At 45.8% G+C, this 17,477-nt stretch overlaps 1 protein-coding gene across 1 annotated transcript in view; it reads right to left on the minus strand.

Moving 5' to 3' along the window:
• TRIM44 (tripartite motif containing 44) overlaps nucleotides 1–17,477 on the minus strand; it is an 886,456-nt gene that overhangs the window by 826,335 nt on the left and 42,644 nt on the right. Inside the window, exon 2 of the mRNA XM_069623358.1 lies at nucleotides 7,489–7,566. Coding sequence (XP_069479459.1) covers nucleotides 7,489–7,566 — 78 coding nt within the window. The remainder of the gene's footprint in view (nucleotides 1–7,488; nucleotides 7,567–17,477) is intronic.

Here is a 17,477-nt window from a genome sequence, read left to right on the forward strand (position 1 = left end):
TCAGATCCCGTCCTTGACAGGCGAAATGGCAGAAGGTCTAGAGGGAGGGGTCACAGAGGAGGAGGTGGAGAATGCAATCGGTGGGATGAAGGCGGGAACGTCCCCGGGGGAAGATGGGTTCTCAGTACTCTTCTATAAGAGGTTCCGGTCTATTTTGGCCACACACCTGGCGAGGGTGTTCAATGCAGTACTGGAGGGGGGCACCCTGCCGGAAACGATGATGAGAGCCATCATAGTGGTACTGCCCAAGGAAGGAAAGGGCCCCACTGACTGCTCCTCCTACCGCCCGATCTCCCTCTTAAATATAGATGTAAAGATCCTAGCCAAGGTGATGGGTACACGGTTAGAGAGGATAATGCCCAAATTAGTACACGGGGATCAAGTGGGGTTCGTGAAGGGCAGGCAGGGCTCAGATAACATCAGGAAGACTATTGACCTAATCCACTATGCCCAGGAATCAGACCTAGAGGCTAGTTTGCTTTCCTTGGACTCCGAGAAGGCATTCGACAGGGTCGAGTGGAGGTACATGCAACTCCTCCTCCGTCGAATGGGCTTCGGGCCTCACGTCAGGACCTGGGTCTCTGCCCTCTATGAAGCCCCAACAGCGAGAGTGCAGGTGAACGGGGAACTCTCTGACTCATTCCCCCTCACGAGGGGAACACGACAGGGGTGCCCACTCTCTCCGTTAATATACGTCTTGACGATGGAACCTCTGGCCATAGCGGTCCGGGCCCACCCCAACATCAAAGGGATCAAAAGGGGAGAAGTAGAGTTCAAGCTCTCCCTGTTCGCTGACGACATCCTAGCATACTTGGTGGAGCCCAGCTCCTCGCTCCCCCCCCTACTGCGTCTGATGACAGCCTTCGGGCAGTTCTCGGGACTAAAAATAAATGCAGCAAAATCAAAGCTCCTACCCATGAGGGTCCAGGACCCGAGGTTGGACCCCCGGGACAGGTGTGCGGGGATTGCGGTGGGGAAGGATTCCATCAGGTACCTGGGGGTAACCCTGACCAGAGATCTCTCGAGACTGGCCCCGGTGAACTATGGGCCTACCTTGGCGGGGGTTACGTCAGATCTGAGGAGATGGGGTGGTATGATTCTGTCCTGGTATGGGCGCGCATGACAGCGATAAAGATGAACGTTCTGCCGAGATTACTATATTTATTCACCGCACTCCCAACGGAGGTCCCCACCCAGCTGCTCCGCGATCTACAAAAAGCAATCCGCGAGTTTATATGGCAAGGGCGGGCCCCAAGGATAGGAAAGGCCACTCTAACACTACCCAGAGAGGAGGGCGGGTTCGGGCTACCGGATTTCCTCCTTTACTACCGGGCCGCCCAGCTGCGGGTCTTGCTGGAGCACATGAAGGAGGGGATGGGCACCTACTGGTCATACCTTGAGGATATGGAAGCCCACCCTCTGAAAGTGCGCGACCTCCTGTGGCTGCCGCGCAGACTCATCCCTAGCAAACTGAAAGCCCACCCAACCCTGGGAATACTTTGGACACTCTGGAAAGAGGGACCCACAACCTCATACCTCACGACATGGCCCTCTCCAATGTCATCGCTTTGGGGCCACCCTCTCAAACTAGGCAGCAGAGGTTTCAGGAGTGCCCAGTCCTGGTCGGACGGGGGTCTGGAATGGGCGGGACAACTGTTCAAAGAGGGCGAGTTCCTCGAATACGAGGCCCTGCGAGACGCACTGGGGCGGGAGTCCCTTTCAATCTTTGAATATCTGCGCCTAAAAGGCATCCTTTGCGACCAATCATGGGGCCAGAACCTACGGAGACAGCTGACCCCCTTCGAAAAATTTCTGGACACGGCCACATCAAGGAAGGGGGCGGTCTCCAAAATGTACCGAATACTGAACACCGTTAACTTGGAGGGGAGAAGAGGGTTCCGAGGGTTTTGGGATGACCTGGCGGGAGAACCACTTACAGAGGAGGCGTGGTCCAAAGTCTTTAAGATAGCATTCCATGGGAACCTATTTACATCGGACATGGAACACAACTTCAAAATCTTACAAGGCTGGCACAGGGACCCGTTGAAACTGTCCAGGATGTTTTCGGGAGTGTCCCCCAGGTGTCCAAGGGGCTGTGGCCAAGTGGGGTCGAGGGGGCATATGTGGTGGTCCTGCCCCAAGGCGCAGGAGTTCTGGGAGAAAGTACGGGGGTGGATGGCCGAGGTCACCGAGGAACTAATCCCACTCAACCCCCTAACGATGTTGCTGGGCCTCCCCCCGGAGGACACTGAACTGTATAGGTACCCAAGAATGTGGGAGACGATGTTACGGGCGGGTAGAGTGGCCCTTGCACAAAGGTGGAAGAGCCCAGAGACCCCATCCAAAGAAGACTGGCTTAAGAAACTCAAAAACATGTTCTTAATGGATAAACTGACGGCCATGGTAAATAATGAACTGGGCTCCTTTCAGGTTAACTGGTATGGGGTCTACGGGGCATGGGGTTGGGACCCCCACTGACAACATGAGAACACTCTGGCGAGTTGGCGGGGGGTAGGTTTGGAATGCTTCACCCAAGGATGTAGGAGTAGCCCAGGACCCGGGAGACAGCGGATCTCATCCAGCCAATTTGGACGTGAGAGCATAGCATACCTCTGTGGCAACGTACAATGAACTACGATGGCAGCCCCAGCTGTCCGACCTTCGAAGTGACTCTGATCTGGGGGGAGGGGAGGAGTTGGGGTGGGGGGGGGGGGGGGGAGGGAACCTGGGGGTTTTATGTCAATGTTAAAAGTGATGATAACAACGCTCCCAGAGTTGCCGTTTGTTTTTTCCTTCTAAAAACTACTAATAAAACCAAAGTTAAAAAAAAAAAAAAAAGACTAACTATCTGAAGGAGTGGTCGCATGTCACTAATTAAGGAGCGTGAACGCTGCGAAGGCCATTACTGAAAACCTAACCTTGGTAAAACAATTATTGAAACCTTTAACTTGTGAAAACTACATCAAGGAGTGGTCGTGTGTGCCTAATTGCGATTCCTAAAGGAAGACTGAACTCTATTCTTTACTTCAACGCAGAATACCTTTCATACACTAGAAGTTAATTAGTTTAACAGTATATCTACTATTGAAGAGGAGATCAAGCATTGCTCAGGCCAAGAGTCTCCCCATATTGGAGTGAAACCAGCCTTTCTCAAAGTTAAAAAGCGATCTGTTACTGTGAATGTAATAACAGTTCAAATAGCCTAAGATACACGTGTGCAAGCATTACCTGAAGCTAAGAGAGTGGCACCAAGGATTCTGGCTAATCACTTGGGCTGATAGCCGGTAGAAAGGTGAAGGTACAGTTGGGGAAGGAAACTGGCTCTATGTAAAGACTATTTTGAAGTTGACACAACCTATACTGCCAGAGATTGTGGAAGACGGAGAGAAGTGGTTCGTAAAGGCAAACCAAGGTTGTTATTACCAAGGTTGTTATTGTGGCAGACAGACAGTAAAGGCAAAGCGACTGTCCCTTTCAAAGAGATATTTGGTGGAAGAGTGACTTGCCTACTTGAAGGTGTTGAAGTACTTAAATGTGAGTCTTGTCAAAGCCGGTCTAAAAATACAAATCACTGACGTTGTGGTAGTAGTCCAAGTACTGAAGCTGTTATGGAATATCAGATTGTCAGTAAATGCAACATTGTAGTATACAAAACAAAGTTGAGTATTGTGAGACAAAGCTAACTGCTCTCATGGTAAATCAAGTAGAAGTGAAGTTGTTGAAGTGGAAGCAGCAGCCCTGTGAAGTGATCCTGAGAAATATACCATTGGGAATTCTAGTAACTAAGAGAATACTAACTGTTAACCAAGAACTGTGTTTAACCGACAGTTGTAGATATTGCATTTCTTTTGAACTGTGGCAGGTCTTTTTGGCTCGGATCACCACTGATGCTATTTTGTGAAAGTGGATATTTCACCAAGGAGAAAAGATGTGCTACAATTCGAACTTTGAAACATCAAGAACTGATTCATTTCTTGCTTTGGTGGAACATTAGTAAAATTGGCCTTGAATCCTAGGGAAGGGAATTTACCCAGGTCATTAGAAGGCTATTAAGAAACTGTGAACATTGTTTATGTTATCTTGTATTGCTATATATTTTCTTTGTGAATTTTTTGCTTGGTGTGAGGGCCAGACATCCTGTGTTAAGAGTGTATTATTTCCTTAGCTTTGGTTAGGCAGGGAAATCCTCAGAGTAGGGATAGTGATGCATTTTATTATATTTCTTTTGAGAATAAAATGTCATGTTTTGATAAATCATCATACAGTTGTCTGCCTTGCATTTCTGACCTCTACAATATCGGAGAACTCATAATGAGCCCCAAAGTCAAGGAGTAAGTCTTGTTGACAATACTGGGAAGAGGAAGAGGGAGATTTACCCAAACTTCATGCCAAAAGCCACTGAGACGAGGAAGCCCACCGCTGAACCAATACACGCGGTAGAGTTTTCAAGAGGCAGGCCAATCATAAAAAGGAAAGAAAGACTACATGATCTGTCAAGCCAGCCCTGGAGGAGCAGGGACCGAGATGCTTGTTCCGTGGCAGAGGACCAAAAGTTTAGAAACAGAGGCACAGAGAGTTGTGACGGTACGAGAGGCCCCAGCAAGGTGGACCTGGCTAGTGGCAGCAAGAAAGGAAGCCTGACCAGCAGAATCCAATCTAGAATGAAGACGCGAGTAGTCGGAATCACGAGGTACAGTCTGAAGCTGCAGAGACGTGAGGGAGAAAATGGCAAGCATGGCAGCAGCCGAGAAGCTTTGCTCCACCTCCCGGAGACCACCCCACGACTTCCCGTAAGGTAGGGAAAGGGTTGGACCGGTTGTTGGGACATTGAGCGAGCTGGAAACACAGAATCCTTGAAAGCATTTCCTGAAAAACCAAAGGGGATAAAATTGTACAAATTGATCCGAACTTTGTAAATCATGAAAATATATCCCAGAAAGTCCAAGGGGATAGAATAATCGTGCAACTTGATACAAACTTTGCAAACCAGATAAACACATCCCAAAGGGTGCAAGGGGATAGCAGGAGAACCATATACGGTGACACGAACATTAAGAATAACCCTATGTGGGATAGTACCTGGCAGATTATTATACCAGGTCTGTCGAAGTGGACACTAGGTAAAACATGGATAGGGATACCACAGAAGCAAACGAGTAGGATCTGGCACCCATATGAAAACAAGCAAAGAGCATCAACAAAGTATCTAGATGTTGAGCACCCACCTGAAGGCAAAGACATGTTTAATCAGTGGGCTGGCGCCCACATACAGTTGCGGACAGCCTAAGAAAGCATAAAACGATGAAATAGGGAAACCAGTGAAGAGCAAACATCTATGGTACTGAAACATTGTGAAACCAATTTGTGCAGGTTACTGAACCGGACCTGGGACACCATTGGGAAAGTCTATGGTCAGGTCTGGCAGGTTAGTGAACCAAGCCTGAAAAAAAAGAGAAAGTTACATTTTGATTCACAAACAAAGGAAGAAGTTTGCTCCAGAAGACTGGGAATCTGTGTACTGTTTTCGTACTGTGTTTTGTTCAAGAGACGTTCCCTCCAGGACAAGGGAGAACTGTGTATTATGTTCAAACTGTTTTTGATCAAGAGAGGTTTCCTGCAGAAGACTAGAAGACTGTATACTGTTTTCAGACGGTGTTCTGTTCAAGAGAGACGCCCTCGAGGAGAGAACTAGGTTTTGTTTATAAGCCGAAGCAAAAACCAAGGAAGACGCTTACCCAGGAAAATGTGGAACTGCGTTTTCTTGGGCTGAACATTCAAACAGTGAAAAGTTAACCACAAATTCTTTTCGCAAAAAACTCTGCCTTGGAGTCTACATCCAGAACAACAGGGGCCTTCTTCAGGATTAAGGAGACATCCAGTTTTCATTTGTTTGTAAGTGTAAGAGAAGGAAATGGGTTTAGACACAGGACGTGGACATTTACTTTACAGACATCTGACTGGGATCTTAGTATTTTTTGTTGAAGTAGGGGAACCCCTCAAAGAAAGTAGGGGGAGATAGGCTTTTCTTTTTCCTAAATAAAAGTCTATACCAACTAATATGCCACCTCTATGTTCGACTTATTTCTGCACCCTTACGGAACCCACCATGTCATTCCAAACCCTACCACTGGAAACCGATTCTAAAGCAATGTTTTCGTGATATCCCTGGATACTCTATGCAACCTTTCCCTTCATCTGTATGATATCCTGCACAAGTAAATTCACACATTTAGGGTATTGTCTTTGAACACACTTGCAGCCATTAAAGTAGCATTACACATGGTCAAATACAAAACAAAATACTCTATGCAGGCAGCTTTGTTTAAGATTTGACAGAATGCTTTAAATTGGTTTTCGAAAAAAGAATTCTACCCAGATCAAAAAAAAAATGTAAAGTGATTTCAGGGCTAGCCTGAAATACAAAGACAGCTACTAATATTCAGTTAAAAAATATGCATTCTTGGAAGAAAAAAAAGAAAAAAAAATTATTACGTTCCATCTGACCAATAAAAGATAATTGACCTAAACAGATTTTGAAGAAGAACAGTGCATAAGAAATATACATTCTTGAGTCTAACAGAAACAAACATTCTCATAAGCACAAAGACTTTGAGGTTGTAACATCTAAAAGTAAATGGTTAAATCTAAAAAAACAAAAAGTCAAAAAGTTAAGTGTACCATTTTGCTATTAAATCGAAGTTAATAGACATCACTCTCTGAAGTGTCGTCTTTTTTTAAATTGTGTTATGGTTTTATCAGTCAAAACCTTTCACAAATACATAAAACAATTCATAAAAATAGGTCTGTGTTGTTTTTCTAATCGGATGCAGTGGTGTTTAGTATGTTAACAAATTGCATCATATAAATTACTAGAATGGGTTCAAAGATGACATTGGATTAGATGTATAGGTTATATCAAATAGTGATAATGTGTTTTATTTGCAAATGAGATAAAATCATTCAATCAATATATATTACACCAATGGATTAGATCAGTTTAAACTAAATTAAAAGCATAGCTTTGAGAATAGTAGATTAAAGTGCATTTCTAAGACAATTTATGCATGACAAAACTAAATGTTTATCAGTGGATTACATTAATTTACATAGATCAGAGTTCTTTGTTAGATAATCACATATTACAGATTGTTAATCCAATTTAGTAATTAAATTTATCAAATTAGACCCATTTGTTAGACTATACCTGACCAAATTGAATTTAATGTCAGATTAACATTAAACTGATAAATATTTTATTAGATTAGATCAATAATATGTAATGGATCAGACTTTATCTGGTGGCCCACAAAAACACAAGGCCAGGATGCACTATACAAACACGTAATGCAATTCAGAGGTCCTCACTCAGATTTAATTTAAGAGTCTGTAGATCACACATACGTGACAGTAATTCACAGCAGGATTTGAGGGCAGGGAAGACATTAAAAAGCCAGATATTTGCAATCTCAAAAGGTTATAGTCACTTACATTGGGGTTATTGCACTTGTCTTTTAATCTTTCCACCATTTCTAGCATGGCTGTCCGGAGGTCAACAGGTTCTCTACTCTATAATGAAAAGAACAGCAGAGATCAAATACAGAACTGTGAGTCCACATAGGAGTTTTGAAGGTCAGAGAAACGAACATCATATGGCCATTTACTGATTGGGACTATGGATTTAGGGACCCTTTGGAATATAGTGGAAACAAGAGTACATGCAGCACAATCTGATCAGAACAATTTACTTGCTAAACAGATTAAAAAGAACCCTTCTATTTCATGATTTGCACTCCAATGGATGTTAGGTAGTAGTATAGAAGTGTAGGAAGTATGCAAATTAACAGCTGCACTGCCGGAGAAAACGTGGCCTTGGGTTTATTTCCAACAAAGTTAAATGCATGTGTAAACATTGATAAAATTGTACTTTTGTAAACAATCTGAGCACATGTACATAATAAACATTGGAACAAGAGGAAATAATTTGAAAATTCTCTGGTGATGGATAGATTAAAAAAGAACCAACCTTTCATGGAATAAAAGAAATACATTCGGGACTGCAATTCCAGAACATTGATACATTTATGTGGCATTTTCAACCAGTTAAAGTAATGTTATTAGTATTTGTACTGCACACTGCTGCCATTTGCATAGTCCCCAGACTCTCTGGCAGTTGTGAAAGAATAGGTGGGTATAAAGGAGAAGGCAAGATTGCTATGCTTTGTTTTGAGGTTGCAGATTTGAAGTACCCTGGGCTCCGAGTGCGTGTAAGCTTTCTAGGTGTCTTATGTTCCAAGCATGAGGGGATTTGTGCCCAGAGAGACCTCATGCTTAGGCATGTACGAGCATTGGTCGGGGGTTGGATATGTTATTTGGTTTTAGAGGTGTAGAATTGTGTTGCTCAGAGTCAGAGGAGAGTTGTTTTTTCAGAAATGTGTGTAAGTGACGTCACACAGCATTTAAACTCACATATTGAGTTTGAATGTGGAGACAGCTTGAGAGTTAGTCAAATGGCGGGGTGGCGGGGATGAAGGTGATCTTACAGTTTTTGGCTTGGTTGTTAAAGAAAGTCTTGAACCCACTACACGCTGCCCTGTGGCGAGTGGTGTTTGGCTTTTTTTGCGATTTAGACAGCAGTAGGTCTTCTGCTCTTGTTTTGGTATTGCAGAAATAAGGAAACCATTCTCTTATGATTTTGGCTGTGGCTTGAGGTTTTGTAGTGCTCTAGACATGGTCTTTCTCCAAGTGTCAATTGTTGGGTTGTAAGCAGACAGTCAGTAGCCGTTGTGGATTTCCATTAGGTGGTGTTCCGGTGTGGAAGTTAGTCTGTCTAGTGGTGCTGTTATTGTTGCTAGTTGGGTTAGGTTTAATTTCCCTCCATTATAAAATGAAAAGCCTGGTTTAAAGAGGTTTTCTGATTTTCATGTGGTCCTGTAGTGTCAGAATTTCCATTGGTAGTGTGGTCCTGCATTTGCCAATTTAAGTGGAAACGCTAGAGCATCCTGGTCTTTCTCTGAAGAATCTTCTAGTTTCTGAGAATGCATCAATTCTTGATCTTTAGTCTCTGGGTGGTTGGTAGTGATAGATCTTGCTTTGAAAAAATTCTGGTCTTTGTAGGGCTCTGTGGGTGATGCAGAGTGCTTGAAGGGCTCATGTTATGTGTTCCCTCCAGTTTAGCCCAAGTAGTAGTCAGGCCACTGTGTTTTGGATCGGTTATTTTCTTGTGAGGTAGTACGAAATACTGAGGTAAAAGCTGTTTGCATAGTCAATGGGAAATATGACAGTGTTGTGTGGTAAAAGGCATAATCCATTCGATGGAGCATAAGTGGTAGCAGCGTGTGACTATTGCATTGACTTGGGATTCCATTGTCCATTAATATGCAGAGATTCTTGATTGCTTTAGATAGTCTGGGGAAATTGTCCATGTCCGTTGGCCAAGTTAGTGGTGTTCGAAGTGTGACATGAAGTGAGACAAACATCATTTCTATTTTGTCAGGGTTAAGTTCTACATAATTAGCCATCATACATTGGCTTAGTTGCTGAAGACAGTGGTTGGCCAGGCCGCAATGGATGAAGACTTGCCTGCAGACTGGCCTGTTGAAGGCTCCACAGAACAGCCCCTATTGAGCCCCCCCTGCAGTGCTAAAAGCCTTAATTTATCCCATGGTCATGAGCTCCCAATGGCCTGGGAGCTGCAGATCCCCAAAAGGCGGAGGAATTGTGTGGCTCCAGGGGGGGGGGGTCGTCGCTCAGTGACGTTGGGGTGGCCGACCCTGTCAAAATGGCAGCTGCCCCTGCCGTTCGGGACCCAGAGGCCGGATCATACCTTTAATCATTGGGTGTGGTGCCACCAGGCCTGCCGACTCCTCTGGATCGGTGCTGGAGGTACGCTTCTGCGTTTATTTGACCCAGGACCCTGTCATTGGTGGTTGGGGAGCTGGCGAGGTGCACTCCCGTCACGGCTGGGCTGTTGCTCCTCCGGTGTCCATAGGCCCCGACACATTGTGCTGGAAGGTGCCGCTCTCTCGTGGAGCCGGCCTGGGATCGGAGATGCCTGCGTGCCTCTGAGCCGGCGGGTCTGCAGATGGAGGATCCAGTGGCATTACCTGCCGGCAGGTGGGTGCAGAGACAACAAGGGGCTGAGGGTTCCCTGTGGCACACACCGTGCGGCGGACGTAGGAGAGGCCAGTGTGGAGCAGCGGGCAGCCGTGGGGGTGATCAGCGATTGGAGTAGCATCCATGGGGGGAGCCCTGCAGCTCACAGTTCTCTCTACAGTAATTCTGCTCTGGGCTGGCACGGAGGCATGTCTGCAAGACTATTAGGCCTATGCCCTCTAGCACTCCACCTGGAAATCGATCCTTGCAGTTTTAGGCTCTATTCTATCAAGGATTTGGAGTGCGGCTTAGAGGGTCTTTGGCCTTGCTACTCTGGCACCGCCTTCACTGCAAGGAGAGTCATAGAGGCTGTCCCTGGTGCACGTTGGGCTGACCTGACACACACACACTGTTGCAGGGTGATCTCCATATGCCCTAGCATGTCCAAATCTTGAACTAAAGCCAAAACCTGCAGATACTAAAGCTTTACTAGCGATGCAAGACTATAAGGCTAGGAACTCTCAGGCAGTGCGGGCAGAGGTTTGCTCCCCTCCTGCTGTGGACCCCCCCACCCCAATTACAAAGCAGGATCTCCTCAGTATGCTTTTGAATATTAAGCAGGACATTATGCATGAAATCAAAGCTTCTAGTAACAGGCTGTCCAAGTCTATAGCTGAAATGAATACTCACATGCTAGGGTTGGAATATCGATTGGAGGGAGGATAAAGCCATGGTTTGGAACAAGCCCACAACCAGGTAGAGCCCCTTAACCGGGTAGTCGGACTTGAAGAGCAAATAGAAATGGTCTGGACAAAACAGGAGGACCTAGAGAACATATCTTGGACGAACAATGTCTTCCTTTGTGGCATCCCGTGTCAAAATTCAAGATTAGGAACTTGGAGATTATGTCTGTGACCTATTCCGATCCCTCCTGGTTATCCCGTATTCTGAGGACCTTGCCTTGATAGGACACACCGGGTATACTCATCTGTCCAGCGTCATAACCTCCTGCCCGATGTTCTCTCTCGGCGGCAGCGAGGAAGAAGGAACCCAATGAGTTCTGAGGAGCAACCATAACCTCGTTCCAAGACCTTTCTCCGCTGAGCCTAGCAACTAGGTGGAAACTTAATGTAGTGACGGCCTGGCTCCAGTCCCGCAAAGTGCGATACAGGTGGGGTTTCGCTTGTTAACTCCTCTTTGAATATCAAAATCAGCACTATGCAATTGGCTCGGAGGAAGAAGCAGCTGAATTGTTGGGAATCTCCACGGAACAGCGGCCTGCCAAAGAAGAAGTAGACTCCTCGTCTGGGACCCACAGATCACGTCTATCCAAGAAACTGAAAGGGAGGTGAAGTGACAAGAAAAGCTCATCAAAGAAGAAAGTTCGACGCCTAGTCACCAGCATCGAGACTCTGGCTTAAGGCAGGCCTAGCTACATTACACAAACCCGCCTGCTGGGTTTATTTGTCTTGAAGATTCCTCATGCTGCAGAGGCCTGCTGTCTACAGGCTATGTTCGCTCTTCATCTGGTGGGAGGTTAGGGGGTGTTCATGGGGCGTTCCAGTGGATTATTGCCCAAAATCACTGTTTTATATGGTTTTAATTTTGTTCTCACTTGAGAGCCCTTTTTTATCTTTTCTTTTTTGGGATTTTTCTGGTTTATTTTCACAACTGAGCAGACTTGCAAAGGTTTCCGATTGTTGGTTTAGGCTGGTACAATTTGTTGAAATGGGGTGGTCGTGATTGATATCTGCCCCAAAGGGATTACTAATGGCGTCTGATATAGCTCGTTACCCTGAAGGTTAAAGGGGCTCAATTTGCAAATAAAAAGAATAGCGCTACTACATAGTCTGTCCGCTCTTGATACAGATTGCGTTTTTCTCCAGTAGACCCACCTGTTGGTTGCAGATTACCCTCATCTCCATGTTAAAAATTACTCTAGGATCTATTTCATGAGCAGTGGTCTTAAAAAATGAGGAGTCACCATTATGATCCCCTCTCCCCTTTAAAGTATTGGACATGATGAAAGATGGGGCAGTAGATATCTGTTACTCAAGGCCCTGTTGCACGATTGGAGAGTTACTTTGGCCACGCCCTATGCTCCAAATGAGGGGCAGGATGCTTTTCTTGCAATCTTCTCTGGGGTGTTGGCAGGTTTCGCAGTAAGGGAAGGTAAGATTAGGAGGCGATTTTAACTGTGTCGTAGATCCAACTAGGGATAAATCCCTGGCACCCACGGACAATGATAGAAGACATTTTCAGGCAAAGACGAAGCTACTGGGGGACCATTCACTCCTTGAAACTTGGTGTTCTTTTTCATCCTGAGGAGTGGGAGTACACGTTCTACACAGCTGTACACAAGGGCTTCTCAGGGCTTGATATGGTCCTCATAGCGAATACGCTCATCCCAGAGGTAATAGGGGTAGACATACACCCCAAGGCCCTCTCTGACCATGCCCCAGTTACAACTGGGGTCTCTCGACGATCTTTGCGAGACCTTCAGTTAGCAAAGCAGGCCCTGGAAGCTCACTTGGCAGAGAAGGCAGCCCACTCCATCTTGTTTACAAAACAACATTATTCTTCCAGTGGTAACAAGGCCAACAAACTCCTGGCAGCAGAATTACAGAGGATATCTACTCGAAATTACATTGGGTTCCTGAGGGATGAAACATGGTTTTGGTTAATCAGTCGGGGGAAATAGAAGATTATGGAGGAGTACTTTTGACTGATCTGGCTCATGCCCAGCAGTTTAATCGCTAGTGAAGACCTCCCCCATGTCCCTAGGGAAATGCAGAATATCTTGGAAGCACGCATAACGGATCAGCAGGTTGCCCAAGCAATTTGCGCACTCCCACTAGGGAAGGCCCCCGGGCCGGATGGCTTCTCTAATAAATTCTATAAAACATTTGCTCACGCACTGATTCCCCAACTCACCAGGTAGTTTTATTATTTCTTAGAAACTGGCAGGGTCTCAGAAACACTGGTGGAATCAGCTACTTCATTACTCTTGGAAACCAAAGAAAAACTTGCAGGACTGTGCAGCCTATCACCCCATTGGCCTATTAAATATAGATTTTATAGCAAAGTGCTGGCTTCTAGGCTGAGCAAGGCATTCCCACTTCTGGTTAATAGCGATCAAACAGCGTTTATTCAAAATAGGGGACCGCACGATAACATTAGGAGGGCAATTGACCTCATCACCCTGTCCAGCAAGGTTGTCTGTCCTGTCACTGGACGCTCACTGTGCATTTCAATGCCATGTCCTGGGTTTACCTGGAGTTACTGTTGTCAGCCTATGGGTTTGGTCCAAATTTCTTCAGGTATGTCATGGCAAACTTCAAAATCCCTGCCACGCAAGTGAATAGCCAGTGGTCTTCCTTAATTTTGAGAAAGGAACTAGGCAAGGTTGCCCCTTATCACCTTTGGTAATTGCCCTGGCGATGGAGCCACAGGCTCAGAGAATCCGCCGTCATCCCTGGATCACGGGGTGCATGCACGGCGTGGTTAACCATAAAGTGGCTTAATACTGCGATGATAACTTGTGTTTTCCTAGAGAACCTCTGGCCTCTTTGCCTGAGCGTTTGAAATTACTGGGGAAATTCGGCTCGATTTAGGGGTTTCACATAAATCACAAGAAGTCAGTTGGAATAAACATAACAGAGCCCCCTGAAATTGTAGGCTCCCTGAAGCCCCAGTTTCCCTTCCGCTGGGCTGACTGAGAGATTCCCTACTGAGGGGTACGAATGAATCAAAATATGAGTCATGAAGGCATATACGGTCGGTCTTTGTCTCGCTGTATCTCATTTTACGCCAGAACTGGATGGCAGGGCCTTTGCCAACTGGGAATCGCAAGGGATACTGAGGTTAGGCAACCTATATAAAGATGATACTCCCCTCACGTTCATACAATGTAAGAAGAAGCTTTGCCTTCCGGAATCTGAGTGGTTCCTTTACTCCCAGTTACGTCACTGGATATCTAACAGGGCGGTGAAACTGACCAGGTGTAGGCTCCCAAAGGGACTAGAACTTCTGGTACAAGATGGGCAAGAGGCACAGAAGATATTCACTTGTTACCGATTACCAGAGCATGTGCCCCCACAAGAAAAGCTTCCCTATATGCTTCAGTGAGCTCAGGAGATGATAATCAACATTCCCGAAGAATCCTGGCAGCGCATCTGGACTAGGGCCCATAAAAGATTTAGGGCGTGAGCGCAGGAACCAATAAGCCCTTGGCTGTTAGAGACTAAATGGTTTGCCAAGTTAGTTATACAATAGATGTATCTGCTGCAGGTGGTCGTGTAAATGGACACTGAGCCCCAAGTGTGCGATAAACAATGTTGTCAATGAGAACAACACCACACTGCACTGATCTATGTATTATTTCAAAGGACCTATGTGATCAGGGTGTCGCCCGTAACTGCGCTGACAAAACTGTCGACGCCAATTACGACGTGGCGCAGTGATCAGATCGATCACTGTGCTTACACCCTCCCACTCACATTTCGCCTCCCCGACACCCCAACCCACTTACCTTTACAGCGGCACTCTTCTGTGTCTGCTGCCTACACCCTGCTACCCCTGCAGCATCAGCTCCTCCCACTAGCGTGGGTTCGAGCTGATGCTGCAGTGCTTTTTTTTTTTCTTCTTTTCCTTCTTCTCCCCCGCTTACCAAAATGGTAAACAGGGGACACCCCCGCAACCCCTGACTCCCGTTGCGGTGCCCAAGTAGAGCAGGGGACACCCCTGCAACCACCGCTCTGCTTGGGTGCAGTAAATTTCACCCTCATCTGGTGCGCCCCCAAAGTCGAAGTGACTGCAGGGGCGCACAAATGAGGGCGACATTTCGGTACGATTCCATTCAAAGCATCCACTTCACTCAAATCGAACAGTCTTTTTGTTTCAAACCATCCCCTTTAATCAAAATCGAACAGCCGACACGTGTTTCGACCACAGGTCTTCTTCCAGGCTGTGTTGTGTTTCTAGCTGATTGGGTAAAAGGGAATGGGCCGAGTAGTCCTGCAACGTTACTCTGCCAGTGCGGTATGATGTTGCAACTTAAGTCTCCTGCCAGTTGGCCTGCTACATCATACTGCACTGCCGGACAACAAAGTAATTTCCATTGACCAAAATACACTTTCTCCCGAGTGTGTGCAAGTGATCCAGCTAGCAGAACAAATTTGGACTGTTTTTGGGTGAAAAGGAGCCTGGGTGCAATTTGCCACATGTATTTGTCCAAGTCTGTGTTTCCAAAGCTGCAAGCTTTTTAAAGTGAGCAGGAAATTAAACAAAGGACTCCATGTCCCATGTGTAAAGTATTCTCATGTTACAAATGTGCTTGGTTTTCACTCTAAACTTTATCAAGTTGTAAGTAGTTGAGTGGATACTTACCAACCACCTTGCCCGATACCCACGTGGAAGTTAGAAACCCTGAGAGACAGCCCCTTGAGGGAAAAACTAAGCAGGCAGATTGAAGAATATTTACAGCCACAATATGGATAGCGTGGAAGGAATGTGCACCATGTGGGAAGTCTTTAAGATAGTGATAAGTGGTACTAGGACCCAGAGTTCCCCTTCTCACGCTTGAATTAATTCGAACAAGCATCAGGGACCAAGAAATCCCCGCTCCCACCGGACAATATTCCAGCTCTACCCTCACTCCCAACCTACAATCACTTTGAGTGAGTGACTCTTGCTCATGATGCACCTTATGCCTTTACTGCATTGTTGTAATGAATATATTTTGTTGTAAAAATCAATAAAATGTTGTGTTAAAAAAAAAAAAGATAGTGGTACGTGGCGTAGCCATAGCCAAGCCGCGAGGGCTCTGGAAAGATTTAGAACGACAGCTTGCAGATATTGAGGCCCAGATTAAGAGGATAGAGGAATCGGGGATCAAGACAGTGGAAATAGAAGGGAGACTTATCAATCTCAGACAGGACTGCCTTGAGTACTAGTAAAGGTTGGGGTGACATAGCTATGCAAAGCACTCTGTAAAATTGCACGGGCAAGGGCATAAGCCAGGTACGCTGCTGCCATGGTTAATTAGGATCACAGGAACTCGAGAAGGTATTGTCGAAATAACAGACAAACGCGAGGAAAGCTGGAGTTCGCAAAAAGAAATGAGACCTTTCGGTCCTTTTACAAGAATCTTTATGGAGGACCCAGGAGTCACCAAAGAGAGTGAAATAATTGAGACCCTGATAGATATATGCTTGCCCACTTGGACGACGGAGCAGAAGGAAATGCTGGACGCGCCACTCACAGTGGAAGAGCTTAAAGAGGTGATAGCCATGCTCCCCACAGGTAAAACTCTGGGAGGAAATGGTTCCGAGCAGAGTTTTATAGGGTATTTGTAAATCTAGTGGCCCCAAAATTACTTCACCCTAAAAGAGGCACATGAGAACGGGAAGTTGCCCGACAGCATGGAGGAATCCATCATAATCCTGAAGCCTGGTAAGGACGAGAATGCTTGCGAATCATACAGAGCGTTATAATTAAATCAAGACACCAAAATCCTTACAGCAGCGTTAGCCGAAAGATTAACAAGAGTGATCACAACATTAATACAGCCGGATCAAACAGGCTACGTCCCGGGCAGAGCAAGAACAGAAAACGTGAGAAAATTACACGCAGTAATAGACAGAGCAAAAAAAATTGTCAGAGGGCTGCACAGTGGTGGCGCTAAGTGCCATCAAAGCATTTGACTCGGTCAGATGGGAGTGGCTATTTGCATCCCTGAGGAGCTTGGCATCGGGGACAACTTCATGAGGTGGGTCCAGATGCTCTACTCTAGCCCATCTCGAGAGTACGCACTGGCAGATATATATCAGAACAGTTCCCAATCCACAGAGGCACGAAACAGCGCTGTACCTTGCCGCTCTTGCTGTACATCCTAACACTGGAAGCCCTAGCAATATACATGAGGAAGGAGCTCAAAGATACAGGAATGCATGTCGAAGTGCACCATGTGATATCCCTATATGCAGATGACATATTATATATAAAACACCCCGTAGACAACCTGGAGTTGTATCTGGATGTGCTGGAAAATTTTGCGGCTCTATCGGGGATCTCGATTAGTAAGACAAAATCCTGCTTATTCCTGCTAGCGGGATGGGTGTGAGTAGAAGAGGGACAACTCCCGTGCCTGGGACTACAATGGAAGGCTCCTACTTTTGGGTACCTGGGAGTGGATATTCCCCATGACAAAAAAATAAATAAATAAATTTAAAAAAATGTAAAAAAAGAGACACATACCAACATGTGACACTGAAAGTGAAATCGCGTTTAGAAGCCTCCATAAAATCTTGGGGAACGTTGCCCCTCTCAGTGATTGGTAGAATAGCACTTTTAAAAATGGTAGCCCTCCCCAGTCTACTGTACCA

The sequence above is a fragment of the Ambystoma mexicanum genome, chromosome 11 (assembly GCF_040938575.1).
Source record: "Ambystoma mexicanum isolate Mex_15411 chromosome 11, UKY_AmexF1_1, whole genome shotgun sequence".
NCBI classification, from domain to species: domain Eukaryota; kingdom Metazoa; phylum Chordata; class Amphibia; order Caudata; family Ambystomatidae; genus Ambystoma; species Ambystoma mexicanum.